Source organism: Schistocerca americana, chromosome X (assembly GCF_021461395.2).
Source record: "Schistocerca americana isolate TAMUIC-IGC-003095 chromosome X, iqSchAmer2.1, whole genome shotgun sequence".
Taxonomy (NCBI): Eukaryota; Metazoa; Arthropoda; class Insecta; order Orthoptera; family Acrididae; genus Schistocerca; species Schistocerca americana.
This window is the reverse complement of record NC_060130.1, coordinates 673,437,470-673,462,811: the sequence shown is the minus strand read 5'-3', so window position 1 is coordinate 673,462,811 and position 25,342 is coordinate 673,437,470. Positions and strand designations below refer to the sequence as shown.

Genomic DNA, 25,342 nt, shown 5'->3' with positions numbered 1-25,342 from the left:
CGCTGATCAAGGTCCACATCGCCGTTTAGAAGCTGCAGCCGATCGCCTAGCCGCCGCCACCTGGAAAACTAAAGAGTGCGACCTTCCTTGGAGGTGAGACTGTCGAAGAGAAAAATCCTCCGCCGTCGATCACTACGAAAATGATAGGAAACTACGTCGATGTCCTCATGGATGGCCAACCAGCCCAAGCTCTTGTGGACTCTGGAGCATCATAATCAGTCATTTCGGAGAAGTACCATCGCCAGTTGCAGAAAACCGTATTCGTCGACAGCAAAACATCTCTGCTGAAGGAGGCTAATGGGAAATATGTAAAACCTACAGGAAGATGTGTCATTCGTGTGGGTATAAGTGGCCATACACAGCTGTTAGAATTCAGCGTCTTCCAAGAGTGTAATCATGACGTCATTCTCAGATGGGACTTTTTGATAGCTTCTCAAGCAATTATAGATTGTGGTCGCTCCAAGATTATGGTAGATGAGATGAGGTACTCTGGACAGGAAGATGCGCATCCGAGTGTGTGGAAACTATGTGTGCTGGATGAAGTGATCATTCCTACAGTCAGCACTAGAAAGGTAGCTGTCATGTGTCAAGCCATGCATCAACCCATGGATCTTGTAGTGGAATGTAAGAGAAGCAAACCACTGGAGAATAACTTGGTCATCCCAGCCTCTGGCATCTCGTTTAAGAACGGATTCGGTGAATTGTGGATAGTTAAGTGTCGCCGAGAACCGCAGATCCTTCCAAGATGCATGTGCGTAGTAAATGCTGAGCTGTTAATTGCAGAACAGCTGAGCGTCATAGAAACTTCCCATGCCGGGTCTGTGGGCGAAATTAGCGCTACTTTCGCGCTACCACTACGAGACAGGATCTTCTAGCTCGACTATCACCAGACCTCACTAAGGAACAACAGAAGAAGCTAACTGCCATTCTTCAAGAGTTCTCTGAATGCTTCAATCCACAGGTGAAGAGCAAATTAGACAAATCGTCAGTGAAGCTTTTGTGGCGGCGTTCGTCGGGACAAACAATTCGCTGTAGAAACGGCTTACGAAGTCACCGGCACACTTTTAATAGCGGGCCGACCGGTCCGCTGGAACAGTGAACAGAAAGATGAAAACCCAAACACTCTGATTAAATAAAAGTCGGTACTTATCTTTATTAACGAAGATACAGAAACACAGTAGTGAACTCGGTGTCTACAGAGATCTGTCTAGTTCGAGTCGGAGCGGCTAGGTCAGCGTCGGCTGACGACGAACAACAACTCTGCTGCGATGAACACACAACTGACTAGCAAGTACACAATTCGGTGGCGAGTATACAACTGAGCGGCGAATACAGAACTGTCCTAGCGCTCGCGACTCCAGCGCTTAAGAAACCAGAAGCCAGCGGTGGCGCGCGCAGACTTGCTGCGATTTCCTGTCTCGCTGGCGCTGCTTATGCGGACGGCGTCCGGACTTTGATGCTGCCAACCTTTTGGCAGCGGGCTCGGGTGGCATTACTGGCTAGGATATAACACTCCTCCCCCCCAAATCGCCGCACCGTCGTTGAATAATGACGTGGCGAGCGTCGACGGCGGGGGAGGGGTCTGGCCGCAGGCGTAGCGGACGAGACCGGGGCGGAGACTGTTGTCGGTGGCAGTCCCCGGTCCGCACCCCAGCATTGGCTGCGCGGGGCCTCGGGAAACACCGACTGAAAACCGAGGTCAGGGTGCACGCCTGTGACCACGGGCGCAGCTTCTGGTACTGGACGCGACGGGGCGTTGGGACCCACGAAGAGAGGCAGCGTCTCCTGACGCTGCGTCGACGGCTGCTGAGTGGGCGCCGGACAAGGCGCTGCGGTGTCAGACTCTGTGGGGGTGCCCAAGGAAAGCGGCTGCAGGACAGGCTGCACAGCCACCGCTTGGGAAGGCGGCCCGGCTGAGGGGTCGACGTCCATCAGCTCCGAAGGCGGTGGCGACTGAAGAGGGACCGCAGGCGCCGGAGCGACCACCTGGGGCGCTCCCGGATGAAGCTGCGCGGGAGGCATCAACGGGACGGGCCGTCGGCGTGGTAGCGGCGACGGCAGCTGCTGCTGCCCTGGGGGCGGCAGCGAAGTCGGAAGGCGCGGCTGGAACCCGCCGCGGACCAAATCTGTGGACAAAGAACGAGCGGCAGAATCCGGGCGGCCAGCGCGGCGCAACTGGTTCTGATGCCTCCTGTGCACCCCAGTAGCACCTTGAACAGTGTAAAAACCGCGACCCTGGACACTTATCACGGTACCACGTTCCCAACGACGGCGACCGTGATAAACTCTGAAAAAAACGGCGTCGTTGCGCTGAAAACGCGTGCGATGCTCAGAAGCGGCGGGTCGATCCGGGGGGTGCAACAACCGCAGTAGGGTGCGATGACGACGGCCGTGGAGAAGCTCCGCAGGCGAAGGGCCGTCGCGTGGCGTGGTCCGGTACGACGACAGGAACGTGATGAGGGCCTGCTGACGAGAGTGCGTAGCACGAAGGCGGTCCATATGATCCTTGAATGTGCGTACAAAACGTTCCGCTGCACCATTCGATTGAGGGTGGAACGGCGGAGTAAGAACATGGCGAATGCCATTGGCAGAACAAAAACTTTCAAATTCAGCAGAGGTAAATTGTGGACCATTGTCAGACACTAAAACTTCTGGAAGGCCCTCAATACAAAAAATTGAAGTCAACGCCTGTATAGTTTGTGCAGACGTTGTAGACTGCGTGGGCACAACAAACGGAAAATTACTGAATGCATCTATCACGATGAGCCAACGAGAATTCCAATATGGACCAGCGAAATCAATATGTACTCGCTGCCAGGGACCGGCAGGGCGTGCCCACTCAAAATAGCGTTGAGGCGGAGCAGCTTGGTGTTCGGCACACGTCGAACAATCTGTAGACATCTGCGTAATCTGCTTATCAATGCCGATCCATGTACAATGACGGCGGGCAAGCTGCTTGGTGCGGACCACTCCCCAATGACCTTGGTGCAACAAGTCGAGGACCTTGGATTGGAGCACTTGGGGAACCACTACACGAAGCTGGTCATTCTCGGTGCGTAACAGCAAAACTCCGTGCGAAACAGACAACGTTACGGATAATAGCGACGAACCACAGGATCCGATAAGTCCTTTGCCTTGGACGGCCAACCACGTTGAACAAAACGTAATAGTAAACTCAGATGAGGATCCGTAGCTGTCTCACGTGCCACCTGACGATAATCAATCGGAAAATCCCGGAGGGATTGATGCTCATCGGCGTCAATCTGATGGCAAGAGTCGTCAGAGGAATCGAAGACATCATCCGCAGCAATCGGCAATCTAGAAAGCGCGTTAGCGTTTGCATGCTGAGCTGTAGGGCGATACAGTATCTCATACTGGTATTGTGATAACAAAAGAGCCCAACGTTGTAGTCTCTGAGCTGTCCGCTGAGGAACTGGTTTAGACGGATGAAATAGTGACGTCAGGGGCTTGTGATCTGTTACTAAATAGAATGGTCTACCATAGAGGTAGTGATGGAATTTTGTGACACCGAACACAATAGCCAACGCTTCCTTGTCCAATTGGCTATAATTACACTGAGCTTTGTTTAGCAATTTAGATGCGAACGCAATAGGACGTTCGGTGTTACCGACTCGGTGAGACAACACAGCACCGAGGCCGAAAGAAGAGGCATCACAAGCTAACACCAGAGGCTTGTTAGGGTCGTAATGGACCAGACAACGATCATTCAATAAAGCCTCTTTAAGCTGCTGAAAGGCTGATTCGCAATCAGCTGACCACACAAACGGAACATTCTTACGGCGGAGACGATGCAACGGTGCAGCAATCTGTGATGCATTAGGTATAAACCTAATGTAATATGTCAATTTGCCAAGAACTGCTTGCAATTCCTGCAGATTGCGAGGGGCGGGCAAATCACGAATAGCTGCTAAATGTGACTGGGAGGGATGAATGCCTTGAGCATTAATAACATGTCCCAGATACTCCAACTCCGTAAGGAAAAATGAACATTTATCGATGTTGCAACGTAGGCCTGCCTGAGACAACACTGTAAACAAACACTCCAAATTACGGAAATGTTCAGCAGGCGTCCGACCGGACACAACAATATCGTCTAAATAGTTGCAACACGATGGCACATTAGCCAGAAGTTGTGACAAAAAACGCTGAAAAACAGCTGGAGCTGACGCACAACCAAAAGGCAAACGCAGAAAACGGAACAACCCTAACGACGTGTTTATGACAAAATACTGTTGTGATTGCTCGTCGAGGGGCAATTGCAAATATGCTTCACGGAGATCAATTTTGGAAAAGAAACGAGCTTCCCCTAACTTATCCATCAGCTCGTCCGGTCTAGGCAAAGGAAAAGAATCAATGACAGTCTGAGGATTAACTGTCGACTTAAAATCAGCACACAAACGTAACTTGCCAGACGGTTTCTTTATAATAACTAAGGGATAAGCCCACTGGCTCGCTGAAACGGGTTGAATAACACCGTTGTTTTGCCAACGACGAAGTTCATCTTCTACAGGTGCCCGGAGGGCGTGAGGCACTGGACGAGCACGACAAAATCGAGGCTGAGCATTATCTTTTAACGTAATATGAGCGGCAAAGTTCGCAGCACAACCTAGTTCGTCTTTAAATATGTCACTGTATCGTTTACACAAATCGGTTATGCTGTCTTGAGGAACAACAACAGAATTAATTTGCAACACATTGTCTTGGATAGACAGGCCAAACAAGTCAAAACAGTCTAATCCGAAAATGTTTACACTGTCTGTAGCGCGGAGCACTGTGAATGAAACTGTTTTTGTATGGTCACGGAATGTGGCTGGCACGCTACATACACCTAACAGGAATTTGTTCTCCACTATAAGTAGCCAAAGAATGTTTTGCCGCTGGAAGTTTAGGGCGGCCGATAGCCTCATACGTAGCACTATTTATGAGAGTCACAGACGCACCAGTGTCTAATTGAAAATTGAAGGTCTTATCCTGGATGCGTAGCTTCACAAATAGTTTATTACACTGTCTCTGGATCGGTGCAGTGGAGGCGGAAGACACAAAATCAGCGCGTTTAGCGCGTGTTCGCTGCTTACGACAACTCGTGGGTTGGGCGGGTGGAACAACAACTCCCGCTTCACTTGCAGTCTGTACATTACTGTTAACAGCGTTTGAATTACGCCTGGGTCGCATAGCAGAGGGCTGGGTGGGTGGCTTATTGCGAACAAGTTTATTACCCACACGAACCGTGGAAGAGTCTTTAAACGTGACCTTCTGGGCGGGCTGGCTTTGAAGAACATGAATATCCATGGGCTGGGCAGCACTAGAATTGTTCTTGCGTTTACGCAAACAAACAGTCTGGATGTGTCCTTTCCTTTGACAAAAGTGACAAACCGCGTTTATTAACGGGCAACGTTCACGAGGATGAGCAAGAACACACTTAGGGCAAGACTTAACTCTATCATTTTGCACACGCGGCTGACGAATGTGTTTAACATGACGCGGCCGGCTAGTGTATACAGTCTGACTCTGCCGGTGGGGCCGCGGGCGTGACATAACTTGCTTAGCACAGGCAATTTGAGAAATACATGGCTGATCTAACTCACACTCAGCATAGTCAAAAGTATCTTGGGCTTCAATGATGTTCATCACAGTCTCTAATGACGGGTCAGGCAACTTTAAGATAGCAGCACGAATACGAGAATCTGCAATGTTTTGAGTAATAGCGTCTCGTAACATGACATCACTGTAGGAAGGTCCACACACACAATTAAATCGGCACTGACGGGTGAGGCCCCGTAAATCTGTTAACCACTGTTTATTAGATTGATGTGGCAGTTTCTTTAATCTGAAGAACTTGAATCTGGCTGCTGCCACATGAACTCGCGACTCGAAATACTCAGCAAGCTTGTTAACAACAACGTCATAGTCTAAAGCTTCTGGCTTGGATTCCGGGAACAACTTACAAAGTAGTCGATAGACTTCCACGCCTGCAGTGGAAATTAAATAAAGCTGCCGCTCAGTACCCGTGATTTTGTAGACTGTCATGTGCGCCTGCAACTGCGCGAAATATTCTCGCCATTCTTCTCGTGATGCATCAAAAGCACGGAAAGGTGGTGCTGCCTGTGCTTGTTCCTTTTGCGTTGGAGGATTAGTCGCTTGTTTGGCGATTGCTTCCACCAGACTTTGTATTTGCTGACTCTGTAACAAGATCAACTGTTGTAAGTCGGCAGACATAGTGAACACAAATGAAACCAGCCCCCAAAATTTTATCGCTATAATTAGTATAACCAGAAACAAGTTGAACCAGCCCTGCACACGAGTTCGGCAGTCCTCGTCGCCAGTTTTGTGGCGGCGTTCGTAGGGACAAACAATTCGCTGTAGAAACGGCTTACGAAGTCACCGCCACACTTTTAATAGCGGGCCGACCGGTCCGCTGGAACAGTGAACAGAAAGATGAAAACCCAAACACTCTGATTAAATAAAAGTCGGTACTTATCTTTATTAACGAAGATACAGAAACACAGTAGTGAACTCCGTGTCTACAGAGATCTGTCTAGTTCGAGTCGGAGCGGCTAGGTCAGCGTCGGCTGACGACAAACAACAACTCTGCTGCGATGAACACACAACTGACTAGCAAGTACACAATTCGGTGGCGAGTATACAACTGAGCGGCGAATACAGAACTGTCCTAGCGCTCGCGACTCCAGCGCTTAAGAACCCAGAAGCCAGCGGTGGCGCGCGCAGACTTGAGGCGATTTCCTGTCTCGCTGGTGCTGCTTATGCGGACGGCGTCCGGACTTTGATGCTGCCAACCTTTTGGCAGCGGGCTCGGGTGGCATTACTGGCTAGGATATAACAGAAGCACTGGATTAGCACTGGAGACCATCAACCAATAAGCCAGAGAGCATAACGTGTGTCAGCAACGGAACGTCGAATAATTTGCGACGAGGTAGAGAAAATTATGAAGAATGACATCATTCAGCCTCCGCAGAGCCCATGGTCGTGACCAGTGGTTTCTGTCAGGAAGACAGATAGCAGTTGGCGCTTTTGTGTTGATTACAGGAAGCTTAATAAGATAACTACAAAGGACCTTTACCCTCTTCCATGAATTGATGATACACCAGATTGTCTGAAAGGGGCTAAGTTTTTCTCAACCATGGACATGTACTCGGGATACTGGCAAATCGAAGTAGATGAGGCTGATCGTGAGAAAACTGCATTCATCACCCCTGAGGGCCTGTATGAATTTAAGGTAATACCGTTTGGTCTGTGTAATGCACCAGCAACTTTGGAACGAATGATGGATAATCTTCTAAGGCACCTGACGTGGACGATGTGTCTTTGTTAATTAGGTGACATTATAGTGTTCTCAGAGACATTTGATGAATTCATAAAAAGACTGAGGGCCGTTCTTAAGTGCCTCCAACAAGCCAGTCCGTACCAACAAGCCGAACTGAAACTTAATGCAAGAGAGTGTCCCTTGGAGCAAAAGAAATCTAAATGGTTGGACACCTTGTGTCAAACGAAGGTGTACGGCCAGACCCAGAAAAGGTGAGAGCTATGACGGAATTTCCTATCCCTAAAAGTATTAGAAATGTGAGAAGCTTCCTCAGATTGTGCTCTTATTACCGTCGTTTTATCAAAGACTTTTGTATCAAAGCCAGGCCACTCCAAGACTTGTTAAAAGCCGATGCTAAATTTATCTGGGGTGGTGCTCAACAAGATTCTTTCGATTTGCTGCAAAAAACTCTGACGACTGACCCTGTACTTGATCTGTATGATGAGAGACTACCTACAGAACTACACACAGATGCCAGTGGGTATGGGATCCGTGCTGTTGTAGTGCAGATTTCGGATGGAAAAGAGAAGGTTATAGCCTATGCGTCTAGGACATTTAAAAAAGCCGAGAGAAACTACTCAACTACAGAAAGAGAATATCTTGCTGTGATCTGGGCCATGTGCAAATTTCGACAGTATCTCTACGGAAGGCCATTCACAATTGTTACAGACCATCATTCACTTTGTTGGTTGACAGGTCTTAAGGATGCAACACGACGACTCGCCAGGTGGGCACTGCGACTTCAAGAATATGACATTACCATAACGTGCAAAAGTGGGATAAAACACCAAGATGCGGACTGTCTCTCAAGAAACCCTGTGCGAGACCATCAAGACTTTGATGAAGATAGTGACTGTCTCGCTGCACTCTAGGATCTCTCTGCCGAGCAGAAGAAGGACGCCAAGATATCTCAAATTATGCTTCCTTAAATCGGTCAGAGGATGTGAAAGGACAATTTAAGGTAGTTAATGGATTACTTTGCAAGAAAAACTTTGATCCGTTTTTGAAAGAGGTGGCTACTAGTGATTCCTAAACACATGCGCTTAGATGTTCTACAGAAATTCCATGACACACTTGAGGCCGGACATTTAGGATTTATTAAGACATACGATAGGATCCGCAAGAGACTTTTCTGGCCGGGTTTATTTAGGAGTGTCCGTCACTATGTGTCGCACTGTAGCGAGTGCCAGAGGAGAAAGGCAGTTCCTCAGAAACCACCTGGCCGACTCATGCCAATTGCACCAGCCGAAACGTCTTTCCATCGTATTGAGCTTGACCTCCTCGGACGGACGGCAGGAGTGGCCGAGCGGTTCTAGGCGCTACAGTCTGGAGCCGCGCGACCGCTGCGGTCGCAGGTTCGAATCCTGCGTCGGGCATGGATGTGTGTGTTGTCCTTAGGTTAGTTAGGTTTAAGTAGTTCTAAGTTCTAGGGGACTGATGACCTCAGCAGTTAAGTGCCATAGTGCTCAGAGCCATTTGAACCTCCTCGGACGATTTCCAACGTCTGCTTGTGACAATAGATGGATTGTTGTTTGCACTGATTGTCTGACGTACTATGCCATTACAAAAGCCGTGAAAACAGCCGAAGCATTCAAGGTAGCCAAATTCATCGTAGAAGACATTGTATCGAAACACCGTGCCCCAAGGTCGTTAATTACGTATCGAGGGAAAGTTTTTCAATCGAATCTTATGACAGAGATAAACTGTCGGTGCATTACTCATCACATGACGACTGCCTACCATCCGCAAACTAACGGGCTTACTGAACGCCTTAATAAGACCTTGGCCGACATGCTATCAATGTTCGTCAATGTTGAGCAGAGCAACTGGGATGAGGTGCTACTTTTCGTGACGTTTGCCTACAACACCGCCAAACAAGACACCACAGGATTTACGCCATTTTTCCTGGTGCATGGGCGTGAGGCGACTACGACGATCGACACTGTGTTTCCGTTACATCCTGATGACGTGGAAGACGTCTACATCGGCCTGATAATAAACAGAGCTGAGGAAGCTCGGCAGCTAGCTAGACTCCGTACGTTGCAGGCTCAAGAAAACGATCGCCGAAGGTATGACACAAGCCACCGCCCTGTTGTCTACCAGTCTGGTGACCTCTTCTGGATCTTCACTCCTGTTCGGAAGGTTGGTCACTCTGAGAAACTCCTCAGGCGCTACTTTGGCCCTTATAAGGTTGTAAGACTGTTGTCTGATGTAACGAAGTTGAAGACTTCGAACCTGACACAAGACGACGAAAGATCAGAGATACGGTCCACGCCCTTCGAATGAAGCCTTATAAGGCTCCTGCAACCCAGGGTACAGTCGAAGCTCCAGCGACAGGCAACAAGTGGAAAGGTGACAAAGAACGTAGCGGCAAGGGAAGTTATAAGAAGATCACCACCGGGGTGAACATCAGTCATCGAGAGTCAGAGTATGCAAGACCGATGACTCATTCCTGGACTAGGAGGATGTAACAGCGAGACGCTGTTCTCTTAAGGAGGGAGCAATCTCGCAGAAGAAGCCGAGTAGCGCAGCCGCTGTAGTGCAGTGGTTATGATACTAGATTGTTGCATGGAGGGTCGTGAGTTCAAAACTCACCTGAACTGAAACATTGCCATTCTAGAAGTATCCACAAATGGCAAGAATCATTGTACTGGAATGTTCTGTAGCTGTATATATACCGTAAGTGTTCTGGCCAGAGGCACATCGCTCTGCGTTCTTGTATGTGCAAGTGCTGAATAAACTTTCGTTAAGTAAAGCTAGTGTTCGTCATTCATCTACTTACACCTTCCTTTAAGTGACAATATAGTTTCTAAATCACTAACAATGATACTTATATTAAATAACCTGGAAATAAAATTTCAAGAACTTGTAGAGATGGAACTTATAAAGTGAACTAATAACTGATTTTGACTGACAGATTATTATTCAGTTTAAAGCTTTCACCCTCCCCTTTTTAGTGAACATCTTTATTTCTTCTAAAATACCATATTTCCGCAAATATTTGTAATTAAAATTCTTATTTGATTTTTGATTTTTAATCAGTGGCTGTTTTCAAAATTCAGTTCCACAATTTTGTAGCTCTGATTTGTCTGAGTTCAAAAATGCCCCTCTCACTAGCAAAACTTGTTAATTTACTGTTTATTCTATCTACAAAATTTGAAATTTTAGCCATTTTTTTCCCAGGATTTGCAGATCCCGATGAGTATATGTATGATATTTACAACATAATTCTTATAATATTGTCATTTTCCTTGATAAAAAACACATAGTTAATGACACTTCTTTGTCTGATCGTAATTTTGTGTCCACAAATTTTGCTAGTTTCCCTCTATAAAGTAAAATATAACAATAAAATTTTGAATTTTATTAATACACACTTCTGTAACTCACTGTGCAGAACAGTGTTCCAGTTACTCCTTGTCTAACCACCAGACACTTACATGTAAATATCTTTGTGAACTTCTTTTAGCTGACCAGTCCAGGTTAACATCTTATGGTCATGCTCAATTAAAATATACTATTGGTCAACTAAATGATTCCATCCAAATGTACTCTTATGATGTGATTCACTCTGTAGTTAGTTATTATCTTACAAACATAATATAAACTGTTCATATGAACACCTACTGTGTGCAGTTTTTGTATGACAGGATATCAAATTTTCAAATCCCCCCATACACGAACAAGCAGTTTGTCATCCTTTGCTAGCTTTTTAAATAATTTACTATGTGTGGCTTTGTCTGATGCATTTGTCAAACATTTAGAGTGTTTGATGTGTTTGAGAGAAGTTTTGATTTTTGGTGTTGATGTTACATTGTGCAGATTTAGCAAAAAAGAGATTATTACAATACATCTCACTATCATGAGTTTTTGCAACTGTGGAAACTATGATCAAGGATAAAGACAAAACAGTACCGGCAATTACCAAAATGGTAGACGTCTTGCCTCTTTCCCAGCCATATATGGTATTATGCTGGAAGAGTTAAAAAAAGCAATATTTTATGCACAACACGCAAGAAGGAGTGCAATAAAATAAAAAAATATCAAAATTCACATCTTCTTCCAAACACAATGTATATGTTTCCACAGTGTGATATTTTAATAAACTGTTGTTAGGCAACAAACTAGATGAAAATAAATTTTTGCATACTTGTGTCTTCTTTTTCAGTGTGAGGGCCAAGTAAAAAAAAGAAAAAAATTCCTTTAGCAGAGTTTCATAGCTATATGTCTCTCAGTTTTAACTATTTCCTCGACTAGCATCTCGTTTTCTTTTTCTTTTTTATACACAGTGTTAAAGCCAATGCAAGAAATGCGTTGTTTGCATTGGTTGCCATTCCCTCTAGAGTCAAAATACTTTGTAACATGCTATGCAACACACCTGCATCCATCATTGCCAAAGCAGTATGAACACATGCTGTTAGGTTGTATCCATCCATTGGTGGAATACTATAAACTTGTTCCTTTAGGTGTCCCCACAAATAAAAAGCTAGTGGATTAAGGTCCGGGGAACATGGAGGTCAGAATATTTGACCTCAGTGACAAATCTATTTCCATGAAAACGCTTAATTTAAATAGTTACACACATTCATTCTGAACCGTGGCTGTGCACGATCACGTTGAGACCATAGCTTTCGCCGAACACTAAGTGGGATGTTTTCCAATGAGCCAGGCAAAGTGCTGTAAAGAAACATACAATACAGGAGCATATTCAAATTTTCCAGCAATATGTAGGGGTCCAAAAGCACTCCTTCCATGATTCCAGGCCACAGATTTATGGCAAAGCGTGCCTACAAGTCATGCTTATGTGTGACATGTCGGTTGTGTTGTGACTAATAATGTCTGTTGTGGAGGTTAAAAATACCTTTGCGAGTGAAGCTAGATTTGTCTGTCCATATCACACTCTTCATAAAATGTTCATTATCTTCCACTTTTTGCAAAAGCCATTCACAAAACTGCATTCGTTGAATGAGGTCTTCTGGCCACTGGTGTTGAGTATATGTGTAATGATACAGGTGCAATTCTTCACTAAGCAACGCTTTAACAACCAATTTTTGAAATATCTGAACTGCCTTGCAATATCATGGGTATTTCACTGAGGTGAATGGTATCAAGAACTGCATCCTGTGTTTGTGGAGCATGTCTAGTCCTTGAATGACACCTGTCCATTACATGTGGACAAAGACTACTGCTTCCCTGATGACATTGCTCCAGGAGACAAAAACATTCTTATCAGGATGTCACCTTTGAGGGTACTGTGCAGTATGTGTACGAGCAGCAATAGCAGCTTGGTTATCGAATTCACCCAGAATCAAAAGCATAGTGATGTATTCATTGTTTGTCTACTCCATCTGGAAGTCACCCTACATGAACTGGACAGGACTAGTTATGGTTGTGCACAGCCCAGTTAGTGGACACATAGAACAATGTCCTGATTATAAATGATAAGAAATGATAAGGAGTAGGGAAGAAACATCTAAAAAATAAGAACGTAAACTGATGAGGATTAGATCCATAAATGTGGTTTTGATGTCCCTTCAGTCCACTCAGTGACTTCCAATGTCTGGTACAGTAGTGCAGGGTGATACACGTTCCTCTGTACATTCCAATGAACTGCGTGCCAAGGAAGAACAAACTGCATGTAGGGGTATATGTGGTTCCCGATAATAGATGGATAACTGTGTTAATCCTCTGTGTCTTCCGACATGACAAGAACACCCAGGGAAGCCATGAAGACATTCCCCAGACCGTCACATTCCCTTCTCTATCCTGGACCCGCCTGACGATTGTTGCAGGGTGTTTGCTTTCAGAAGTTTGACATAATGGAGCGTAAAACTGATTTATCTGAAAAGACCTTCTGTCACCACTTAGTGGATGTCCAGTGGTGCTATTGGCAAGCAAATTCCAGCCTTCGTCGCTGATGAACAGCAGTCCACATGGGTGCACCTACAACTGCATCTACATGGATATGGTTCAAATAACACTTAAGGTTGTGGCAGAAGATTAATCAAACAAAGTGCACCCTAGAACAGCACGCATAAAAAATGAACACCTATGCATGAACCTATGCATGAACCATGCACCTGCTGCAGAGACCCATATGCAACTACATGCACTAAATGGCCATGAGGAGATACTGTTAATAGTCCCTTGGTTCATCTTGTCAATTGCTCAACAGTTTTACATCTATTTGTCTGTACACATCTATGCAGGCATCGTTCAGCTCTGTCATCTATAGTGCATGATGCATCACAGTTGCACCACAGATTTATAACCACTTGGCATCAGTTTTGGATATTGCAATTTTGCCATGCATGGTATGCTTTAACCATGGTGGCACATGACCAGTTTACAAACATAGCCATTTCGGAAATGCTTCCACTCTTTTAAAATTTTAGAAAGCATTTTTGACTGGAGCTCAGTGATTGGTATAAAATGTTAAAAATCAGTAGAAAACAGTCTCGATCACATTTTCAGACTTTTTATTTCTTGACAACCCCTTTTAACCTTTTCCTCGGACCATCAGGCTAAAATCCCTGTAATACAGTAATGATACATATTCAGTATAGGGGGATGAAAATATGGCTAACAACGTCTAAAATATAAGCTACAAAGTATGATGTTATGCGCAGTATGTGTGGCGGCAGACAGAATGAGATACTTTGAAGTACAGTTGTTACTACTGAATATGGCCTGAAAGCAAGTGACCGGGCCCTTTTAGACATTAGATAAATCACACCATTTCTGCACTGACAAAGATTGCGCTGTTCCTGCATACCCCGACACACGTTATACTCTACACTGCTAATGCTGCCACCTGTTGTCTGTGAGTGGCTATAGCACTTTGATGTCGAACGTAGGTAATGGTTACATTAGTGTGACTGGGTCATGTACACTGATCAGCCACAACATTATGACCACCTACCTAACAGCTGGTATGTCCACATTTGGCACGGATAGAGTGGCAATGTTTCACGGTACTGAAGCAATAAAGCCTTGGCAAGTCGCTGGAGGAGCTGGCACCACATCCGCCCACATGTTACCTAATTCCCATAAACTCCAAGGATGGGGGTGACAAGCTCTGACTCCACATTCAATCACATCCCAGAAGTGTTCGATCGGGTTCAGATATGGTGAATTGAGGGCCAGCACATCAATTGGAACTAGGCACTGTATTGAACCGCTCCATCACATTCCTGGCCTTGTGACATGTCGCATTATCTTGTTGAAATATGCCACTGTTGTCAGGAAACATGATCGTCATGAAGCGGTGTAAGATCCTGCTTGGCAATCATGGTGCCTTGCACGAGCTCCACTGGATCAATGAAAGCCCACGTGAATGTTCTCCTAAGCATACTGGAGCTGCCACCAGATTGTCTACGTCCCACAGTACAGGTGTCAAGGAAATGTTCCCCTGGAAGGTGACGGATTCGTGCCCTCCCATCAGCATTGGGGTTCATCGGACCGTGCAGAGCATTACCACTGTGTCATTGTCCAGTGCTGATGATCACGTGCCCATTTCAGTCGTAGTCGCTAATCTCGTGGTTAACATTGGCACATGCATGAGTCATTGGCTGAGGAAGCCCATCGTTAGAAGTATTTGGTTCACTATTTGTTCAGACTCACTTGTACTGTGCCCAGCATTAATGTCTGATGTTATTTCGACCACATTTCACTGCCTGTTCTGTTTTACCAGTCTGCAACATCCGATATTCGTACTGAAGGGTGGCTGCCCAACCCCACGATGTCTGGAAGTGGTTTCAGTTTTTCGACATCTATAATGAAGGGTGGCCACCCAGCCCCATGATGTTTGGAAGTGGTTTCACCTTGGTTCCGCCATGTGTTGAAAACACTCACGATAGCACTCGCCGAACACTCGACAAGTAGTGCAGTTTCCAAAATGCTCAAGCTGAGCCTCCAGGGCATCCCCATTCTACACACGGACAACACATTCACTGATACTGCATGCACCATGCGTGTGTCTGACTAGCAGTCACTCCTTGTCAGATAATGCTGCTATCGTCTGGATGGGTTTATATCAGTAGTAGGTTGGTGGTCATAATGTTGTGGCTGATCAGTGTATATACACTAGTCCTTTCCCCCACCTTCGCTCATGTATACATATTCAGCACATTTCTTCCTCTCCACTCTCTGTGTCCATCCCATTCTATGTAAACACAAACTCTCTCTCACTTCCTTTCTGTCTGTCTCTCTCTGTCTCTATCTCATACACACACACACACACACACACACACACACACATACACACATACAAGCACAGTGCTTCATTTGTGACAGTGCGATTCAGTACCCAATACCGGTACCTCTGACAAAAGAAAGCTTTAAAATAACGTTTTGGGATGTCTAAATTAAAAAAAAAGAAAAATCACCCCCTAGAGTGCCACAGTACCAGAACGTTTTTTTGTTTTTGCAAATAAAGCGGTATGTAAGTTGCATTTTTGTTCTTGCACCAACAGAAGACCACTACGCTCCAAGCCAGGCATCGTGGTGCAGCCTGATGTGCTTGTGGTCGCCACCGCCAGACACACTCACTACAGGCAGGAAGCACAGGAACTTGGTGACGCAGCAACAGCTGTATAGCAGCAGAACGCACAGCAGCTGGAGACCATCGCCTCTGGGAAGATGCTGTCACATTCTCCATGTCACACACTAATGATTGAAATCAAACCTCAATAAAGAAGTCATTGTATCCATCACTTTACCTTCTTCAGCTGCACAACATTCTCCCTCAGCAGCGAATCCTAGCCCCCACTAAGCTATCAGAGCCGTCATGTTATAACTTATGTTAGGGGGACTGCTGGGGATGGACATAAAGAAGATGAACAGCCAGACGACAGCAGCCATAACCTCGGATCGTCTGCAGCACGGACATCCTATGCAACAACACAATTTTTGTTTGAGCCTGTATGGTTGTTTTCCTATCCTCTCTCAGTAGGCAACATGGTGGAACAAATTTCGGCTCAGGGCGCTTATTTAGCAGTTAATAAACCAAGTAGCTCAGCTACTAAGTGAATCTGGGCAACTAAAGGAGGAAAGGAGGGAACAGACACTTCCTAGTGCACTTGTCCTGGGCACCAGCACTGCTGAATTGATAACACCATTTTCAGGAAAATCTGGAGAGCATATTTTGACGTTTGTCGATAGTTTGGACACAGCTGCTATGTTAGGAAATTGGAGTAATGAGCAATTGTTGAGTACAGCCAAGTTAAAACTACTGGGGGCACATGGTTGGTTGGTTGTTGCGGGGAAGGAGACCAGACAGCGAGGTCATCGGTCTCATCGGATTAGGGAAGGACGGGGAAGGAAGTCGGCCGTGCCCTTTGAAAGGAACCATCCCGGCATTTGCCTGGAGCGATTTAGGGAAATCACGGAAAACCTAAATCAGGATGGCCGGACGCGGGATTGAACCGTCGTCCTCCCGAATGCGAGTCCAGTGTCTAACCACTGCACCACCTCGCTCGGTGGGGGGGGGGGGGGGGGGGGCACATGGACACATGTGATGTACCACAAGAATTTAAGCAAAACGCTGTTGTTTGATGTCTTCAGAGAAGAGTTAGTAGGCAGATGTAGAAGGAAGGATACATCGAGACACTACCGTGAGCAACTTAACAGCTTGTTTCAAAAGCATGGGGAATTAGCAGAGTGTTTTGTAGATCGTATTCAGAAAATGAATGTCAATACATAAGAGCTCATGGAGGACGATAATGCTAATGAAGCCTACTTGTAAGAAGCTGAGCAAAGAGAACTTGACGCCTTATTACTGGGTTCACACCCAAAAATGTCTCGTAGAGTCACGATGGAATTTCCAAAGACTCTAAACAAAGCAGCAGAAACAGTGTTGGTGCTAGCCAAGACTAATGTGGTCGCCAAACCTTTGAAAAATAAGGTCCTGTTTAACACAGATCTTAAATGTTTTACATGTGGGTATATCAGGCCTGATTGCAGAGAATGGCAGTGCCAGATATGTACATGGCTTGGACATCCTGAACAGAATTGCATGGACAGAAACTCGGAGAGGCATGGAACACGGCTAAAGGCCAGACCTCGCTCCTCTCAGTTAAACAAGGCAGCCAGTAAAAGTCAGCGCAAGTGCAAAACCAGTGGCAGACCCTTTTCTGACCAGTTACATCAAAGGGGACTTTGTAAATTTTTGTAAGACACCGGATTGCAGGTATCTGTGGCAAGTAAGGCTATACTTGATAAAGTGAAAGTGAATCCGCCATGTTGGTCAATAAGCAGCATAAGCTGGGGTCTTGTAGATTCAACTGGTTCAACTTTATTTGGTTTCTGAGTTGGGGAAGATAACTTCTGCGTTGGTGTAGAGGTTTTTCCTGTGTTCGGCAGTGGCTACATGGTCATTCTCGGTTTAGACTGCCTGGTTGCACATCACACCAAAGTTGACATTGAGTGGCATATTGTAGAAATGGATGGAGTACCGTTTCATCTTTACTCTATGACCAGAATGCCATTACTGTCGCAAGATTCACCCCTAGGTCAGCGGCGACCACGTGATTGGTTTGAAGAACATTCTGGACAATTGGAGTAGATGATTTGGCCAATTCGAGTGGATGATTTGGCCATCCAGATCATATGATATGAATTTTTGTAAGACACCGGATTGCAGGTATCTGTGGCAAGTAAGGCTATACTTGATAAAGTGAAAGTGAATCCGCCATGTTGGTCAATAAGCAGCATAAGCTGGGGTCTTGTAGATTCAACTGGTTCAACTTTATTTGGTTTCTGAGTTGGGGAAGATAACTTCTGCGTTGGTGTAGAGGTTTTTCCTGTGTTCGGCAGTGGCTACATGGTCATTCTCGGTTTAGACTGCCTGGTTGCACATCACACCAAAGTTGACATTGAGTGGCATATTGTAGAAATGGATGGAGTACCGTTTCATCTTTACTCTATGACCAGAATGCCATTACTGTCGCAAGATTCACCCCTAGGTCAGCGGCGACCACGTGATTGGTTTGAAGAACATTCTGGACAATTGGAGTAGATGATTTGGCCAATTCGAGTGGATGATTTGGCCATCCAGATCATATGATATGAATTTTTGTAAGACACCGGATTGCAGGTATCTGTGGCAAGTAAGGCTATACTTGATAAAGTGAAAGTGAATCCGCCATGTTGGTCAATAAGCAGCATAAGCTGGGGTCTTGTAGATTCAACTGGTTCAACTTTATTTGGTTTCTGAGTTGGGGAAGATAACTTCTGCGTTGGTGTAGAGGTTTTTCCTGTGTTCGGCAGTGGCTACATGGTCATTCTCGGTTTAGACTGCCTGGTTGCACATCACACCAAAGTTGACATTGAGTGGCATATTGTAGAAATGGATGGAGTACCGTTTCATCTTTACTCTATGACCAGAATGCCATTACTGTCGCAAGATTCACCCCTAGGTCAGCGGCGACCACGTGATTGGTTTGAAGAACATTCTGGACAATTGGAGTAGATGATTTGGCCAATTCGAGTGGATGATTTGGCCATCCAGATCATATGATATGAATTTTTGTAAGACACCGGATTGCAGGTATCTGTGGCAAGTAAGGCTATACTTGATAAAGTGAAAGTGAATCCGCCATGTTGGTCAATAAGCAGCATAAGCTGGGGTCTTGTAGATTCAACTGGTTCAACTTTATTTGGTTTCTGAGTTGGGGAAGATAACTTCTGCGTTGGTGTAGAGGTTTTTCCTGTGTTCGGCAGTGGCTACATGGTCATTCTCGGTTTAGACTGCCTGGTTGCACATCACACCAAAGTTGACATTGAGTGGCATATTGTAGAAATGGATGGAGTACCGTTTCATCTTTACTCTATGACCAGAATGCCATTACTGTCGCAAGATTCACCCCTAGGTCAGCGGCGACCACGTGATTGGTTTGAAGAACATTCTGGACAATTGGAGTAGATGATTTGGCCAATTCGAGTGGATGATTTGGCCATCCAGATCATATGATATGAATTTTTGTAAGACACCGGATTGCAGGTATCTGTGGCAAGTAAGGCTATACTTGATAAAGTGAAAGTGAATCCGCCATGTTGGTCAATAAGCAGCATAAGCTGGGGTCTTGTAGATTCAACTGGTTCAACTTTATTTGGTTTCTGAGTTGGGGAAGATAACTTCTGCGTTGGTGTAGAGGTTTTTCCTGTGTTCGGCAGTGGCTACATGGTCATTCTCGGTTTAGACTGCCTGGTTGCACATCACACCAAAGTTGACATTGAGTGGCATATTGTAGAAATGGATGGAGTACCGTTTCATCTTTACTCTATGACCAGAATGCCATTACTGTCGCAAGATTCACCCCTAGGTCAGCGGCGACCACGTGATTGGTTTGAAGAACATTCTGGACAATTGGAGTAGATGATTTGGCCAATTCGAGTGGATGATTTGGCCATCCAGATCATATGATATGAATTTTTGTAAGACACCGGATTGCAGGTATCTGTGGCAAGTAAGGCTATACTTGATAAAGTGAAAGTGAATCCGCCATGTTGGTCAATAAGCAGCATAAGCTGGGGTCTTGTAGATTCAACTGGTTCAACTTTATTTGGTTTCTGAGTTGGGGAAGATAACTTCTGCGTTGGTGTAGAGGTTTTTCCTGTGTTCGGCAGTGGCTACATGGTCATTCTCGGTTTAGACTGCCTGGTTGCACATCACACCAAAGTTGACATTGAGTGGCATATTGTAGAAATGGATGGAGTACCGTTTCATCTTTACTCTATGACCAGAATGCCATTACTGTCGCAAGATTCACCCCTAGGTCAGCGGCGACCACGTGATTGGTTTGAAGAACATTCTGGACAATTGGAGTAGATGATTTGGCCAATTCGAGTGGATGATTTGGCCATCCAGATCATATGATATGAATGCCATCAAATATTTATGGGACATAATCGAGAGGTCAGTTTGTGCACAAAATTCTGCACTGGCAACACTCTCGCAGTTATGGACGGCTACAGAGGCAGCACGGCTCAGCATTTCTGCAGGGGGCTTCCAACGACTTGTTGTGGCCATGCCACACCGAGTTGCTGCACTACAGCGGGCAAAAGAAGGTCCAACACGTTATTAGGAGGCATCCCATGACTTCTGTCACCTGTGTAGACCTCAGTTGCCACTATAATTTTCACAGTAACTAGAATCATATACTACCAACTTATGTGGAAAGTAAACCCAATCCCATCCCTGCCGACTTCCATCTATGAGTTCAAACTTGTCGCAATGGCATCAACCAGAAGCAATGATAGCCCACATCTCGTGGTCGTGCGGTAGCGTTCTCGCCTCCCACGCCCGGGTTCCCGGGTTCGATTCCCGGCGGGGTCAGGGATTTTCTCTGCCTCGTGATGGCTGGGTGTTGTGTGCTGTCCTTAGGTTAGTTAGGTTTAAGTAGTTCTAAGTTCTAGGGGACTGATGACCGTAGCAGTTAAGTCCCATAGTGCTCAGAGCCATTTTTTAGAAGCAATGATATGAGGGACAAAGTGTACCTTGAACATAGACCTCTGCACAGAAATAAGTGCTACTGAATTCGAGCAAATAATGTACAGTGTGATACCATCAGTGGGGAAATAAATCCGAAGTGTAAATATTTGTAAATAACTAGTGTTTTTATTGCAGTAAAATTTGAGGCCGAATTTTCTTCGTGGCAGGGAGGAATATAAAGGGATAAAGTTACAAGCGAGTCTTGGAACCAGCAAAAATTGCATCATGACGAAACCAGGGCACCGCTATTTCATTTGTAGTTGGCAAAGGGGCTGCACGGTCAGCAACTTCGCAACAGTACAGTGACGACAGACGACACGTGCCACTTGACGTAACCTACACAATTACTGAAACTCAGTTATGACAGCCGGAAAGTCATTGACACGTTACACACAGTTCAGTGTGGCACACTAGCCGTGGTGAACAGCACGGAGAATCAGTATTTAAGGACGCTCAAAGCAGCCTGTCGTCTTCGAACAGGTGGCTAGTGCTATGACGTTGAGGCTATGCTATTCTGTCTCAGTGACGCAGATACTTCTGCCACAGCTGGGACATTAACCGCTGCCTGATGCCTAAGCCTCTGGGCACCAGGTGCGACTCCACACTTGACCAACATACCCCGGAGTATGATAGGAGGTTCCAGTCATGTCTGACCCCGCCAGGGTATTGACAGAAGACTGATACTCTCTGTGATGCAGGCTAATGTCCCTGCGTTAGCTGCAGCCAACCACACTCACTACAGCGAGGAAATATGGGAACCTGGCGATGCAGCACCTGCCGCCCAGCAGTGGAACCCGCCATCAGTAACCTGAGGCCATCACCTCTGGGGAGACGCCGTCATACTCCCCACGCCACACACTAATTATTGTAATGAAGCCTCATTAAAGAGGTCATTGAAACCATCATCGGACCTTCTTCAGTTGCCCGACATTTTCACTCAGCAGCAACATCTAGTCCACACTAAGCTAGCAGTGCCATCCTGTTTGTTTAAATTCGGATACATTACTTTTAAGCATGCATTTGAAGCTTGTTTGGAATCAATTTAGCATTTTTGGTAAATATTTGTAACTTCTTATATTGCTGCAATCAGACTTCTGCCATATTAGCTCGACACTGACAAGTGTGCGGCAGTATCGGATACGTAACGACATGGGATTGCCAGCTTGTTACCATTGAGCGGTTTGGCATCTGGCGGCCCCCATACACTGTCAGTCACAACGCTTCTCACACACCTGATTTTGCTCCCTCTCTGCAATTAGGTAGTAACATGGCACTTACCTCAGCCTTCCTTTTGCATGATTCATTTGTACCTCGGGCTTATCGCTTGTAATTGCACAATGTACCTTTGATGAGAGATGGTCTTTGTCGAATGGTCATCTGTCGGTTGGCACAGAATGCATTAATATGCCAGGTGGTGGCTAGCTACCGTCTGACATTTTTACCAGTCGAAGAGACTGTATCTCCAGGATTGTGGCCGACCGTGAAGCAGTGGTCACTGGTACCTGCCTACACCACAGTAGAGATCCCTCGCTCTCCACCAGAGATAATAACACAATTCTTCACTCACAGCTCGAAGAAGATCGAAGCGTACGTTGTATTCAAGGACCAATATGAAGCAGTAACAAACAATCAATAATTCTACCAAGACCACGTGCTCTGAGATACACTGGGCAAAAAGATGACTAACGCATTTGTTTCTTTTAATGTATGTGGTACTCTATTAACTCACTTTCTTTCATTTAACGTTTTCCCAACACCACATACCTGATCGTTGTTAATTTACCTTCAGTGATCTGGCGTTCAGCAATTATTAACAACGGCTGATAGGAGAGGTGAGATACAGTATAAATGATCCATGAAGTGGGACTATGCAAGTTGCTATCTACAAGATGAAGCTAATAAAATGGATTGAGGAAATCATTGGACTTGTGTAATATAAATTGTCACGATGCTGAGTTCTGTCTGGGAAAGTAATGAAAGCAATTTGATTGTTTTCAAAATTACGCAAACATTGTTGGGAAATTCGGTTTTGCATTTGATTTTGGTAATCATTCAAAATATGTGGCAACCTTTTGTGTTAATAATAAAATGGTGAAACCCTCATGTCTCTCTGTTTCTCCATTTAAACACGCTAATCTCCAAAACTATTAGACGAATTTTCGTAGGGTTTTCACAGGTAACACGAAAGTAGCTTGGTGCAATGCACAGACTTTATTTCATCCATATCAGATAACGGAAAAATATAGTGTGACTTAAAGTTTTATCTAAAACTGTCGTGTATGTATGTTTGTTTGTACATGCTAATTTTCAAAACTACTACACGAATTTTCATGGGTTTTCACAGGTAACTTGAGCGTGACCTTTGGCAACATGTCGGCTTTATTTCATTAAAATCGGATCACGGAAAAAAGATATCGGAATTTAAAGTTTTATCCAAAATCGTCTGCTCATCTAAAAGGAGAGGAGGAGCAAACTATTGTTTAATGTACCATCGACAACCACACTCATGCTCATAAATTAAGGATAATTGCAGAATGTGGTGCCACACAACGTGGCACTACACACAACTGCCGCTAACAGCATAGGCACATAGGGAATACACACGACACAGATCTGTAAGTCCACGGTATTGGTGATAAGTTGAGAAAACCGTCCCGCAACACATGTGCTACAAAACGTCACTGTTTCCTGCGCATGTACCCCTACATCAGTATTGGATATGATCACCAACCACATGTACACAGGCCGCACAACGGGCTGACATACGCTGGATCAGGTGCTCTAGCAGCTGCTGCTGGGATATAGCCTCTCATTCTTGCACCAGTGGCTGTTGGAGCTCCTGGAATGTCGTGGGGTTTGAAGACGTGCAGCGATAAGTCGACCGAGAGCATCCCAGACGTGCTCGGTGGGGTTTAGGTCTGGAGAAAAGGCAGGCCACTCCATTCGCCTGATATCTTCTGTTTCAAGGTACTCTTCCACGATAGCAACTCGGTGGGGCTGTGGATTATTATCCATTAGGAGGGAGGTGGGACGCACTGCACCCCTGAAAAGGCGGACATACTGGTGCAATATGACGTCCCGATACACCTGACCTGTTACAGTTCCTCTGTCAAAGACACGCAGGAGTGTACGTGCACCAATCATAATCGCACCCCACACCATCAAACCACAATCTCCATACAGGTCCCTTTCAAGGACATTAAGGGGTTGGTATCTGGTTCCTGCTTCACGCCAGATGAATGGTTCAAATGGCTCTGAGCACTATGGGACTCAACTGCTGAGGTCATTAGTCCCCTAGAACTTAGAACTAGTTAAACCTAACTAACCTAAGGACATCACAAACATCCATGCCCGAGGCAGGATTCGAACCTGCGACCGAAGCGGTCTTGCGGTTCCAGACTGCAGCGCCTTTAACCGCACGGCCACTTCGGCCGGCTCACGCCAGATGAAAACCTGGCGAGAATCACTATTCAGACTATACCTGGACTCCTCCGTGTTGGGACCACTGTTCCAATGACCATGTAATGTGTTCTTGACACCAGGCTTTACGGGCGCTCCTGTGACCGGAGGTCAGTGGAATGCACCTTGCAGGTCTCCAGTCGAATAAACCATATCCGTTCAGTCGTCTGTAGACTGTGAGTCTGAAGACAACTGTTCCAGTGGCTGCGGTAAGGTCCTGAGCAAGGCTACCTGCAGTACTCCATGGCCGTCTGCGGGCACTGATGGTGAGATATCGGTCTTCTTGTGGTGTTGTACACTGTGGACGTCCCGTACTGTAGCACCTGGACACGTTTCCTGTCTGCTGGAATCGTTGCCATAATCTTGAGATCACACTTTGTGGCACACGGAGGGCCTGTGCTACGATCTGCTGTGTTTGACCAGCCTCCAGTCGCCCTAGTATACTACCCCTCATAACGCCATCAATATGTGTTCTTTGAGCCATTTTCAACAACAGTCACCATTAGCGCGTCTGGAAACGTCTGCACAATTACTCACTGCACCGTACTCTGACATGCACCAACACACCTCTGTGTATGTGGACTGCTGCCAGCGCCACCGTGCGACGACGACAGGTCAAATGCAAACTGCCCAACAGAGCGTTGTTTCACCATGCATCAGCATTATCCTTAATTTATGAGCATGAGTGTAGATCACCAGAGACGGAGCAAGAATGGGGAAGGAAATCGGCTGTGCTGTTTCAAAGGAACTAGCGCGGCATTTTCTTGAAGCAATTTAGAGAAATCATGGAAAACTTAAACCAGGAAGGCTGGATGCGTGTTTGAACCGTCATCCTCCCGAATGTGAGGCCAGTGTGCTAACTGCTGCGCCACCTCGCTCGGTCCCACCCAGAGATCTCAATAAAAACAAGATACACAACTGCTGAGCTTTGGACCCTTGGAAATAGTGACGATCAATTTTTATCAGATTGGCAACTCTGTACGTACGGGTATAGGTCGTGTTGTTTTGTGCTTTCTGTTGTTTGATAATCATTCATTCGAGAGCTATTT

The 25,342-nt window shown here is 45.7% G+C and overlaps 1 protein-coding gene across 1 annotated transcript in view; it reads right to left on the bottom strand.

Moving 5' to 3' along the window:
* LOC124556241 (putative uncharacterized protein DDB_G0290521) overlaps positions 1–25,342 on the bottom strand; it is a 72,482-nt gene that overhangs the window by 3,643 nt on the left and 43,497 nt on the right. The window contains exon 4 of the mRNA XM_047130229.1: positions 1,727–2,126. Within this exon, the coding sequence (XP_046986185.1) occupies positions 1,727–2,126 (400 nt within the window). The remainder of the gene's footprint in view (positions 1–1,726; positions 2,127–25,342) is intronic.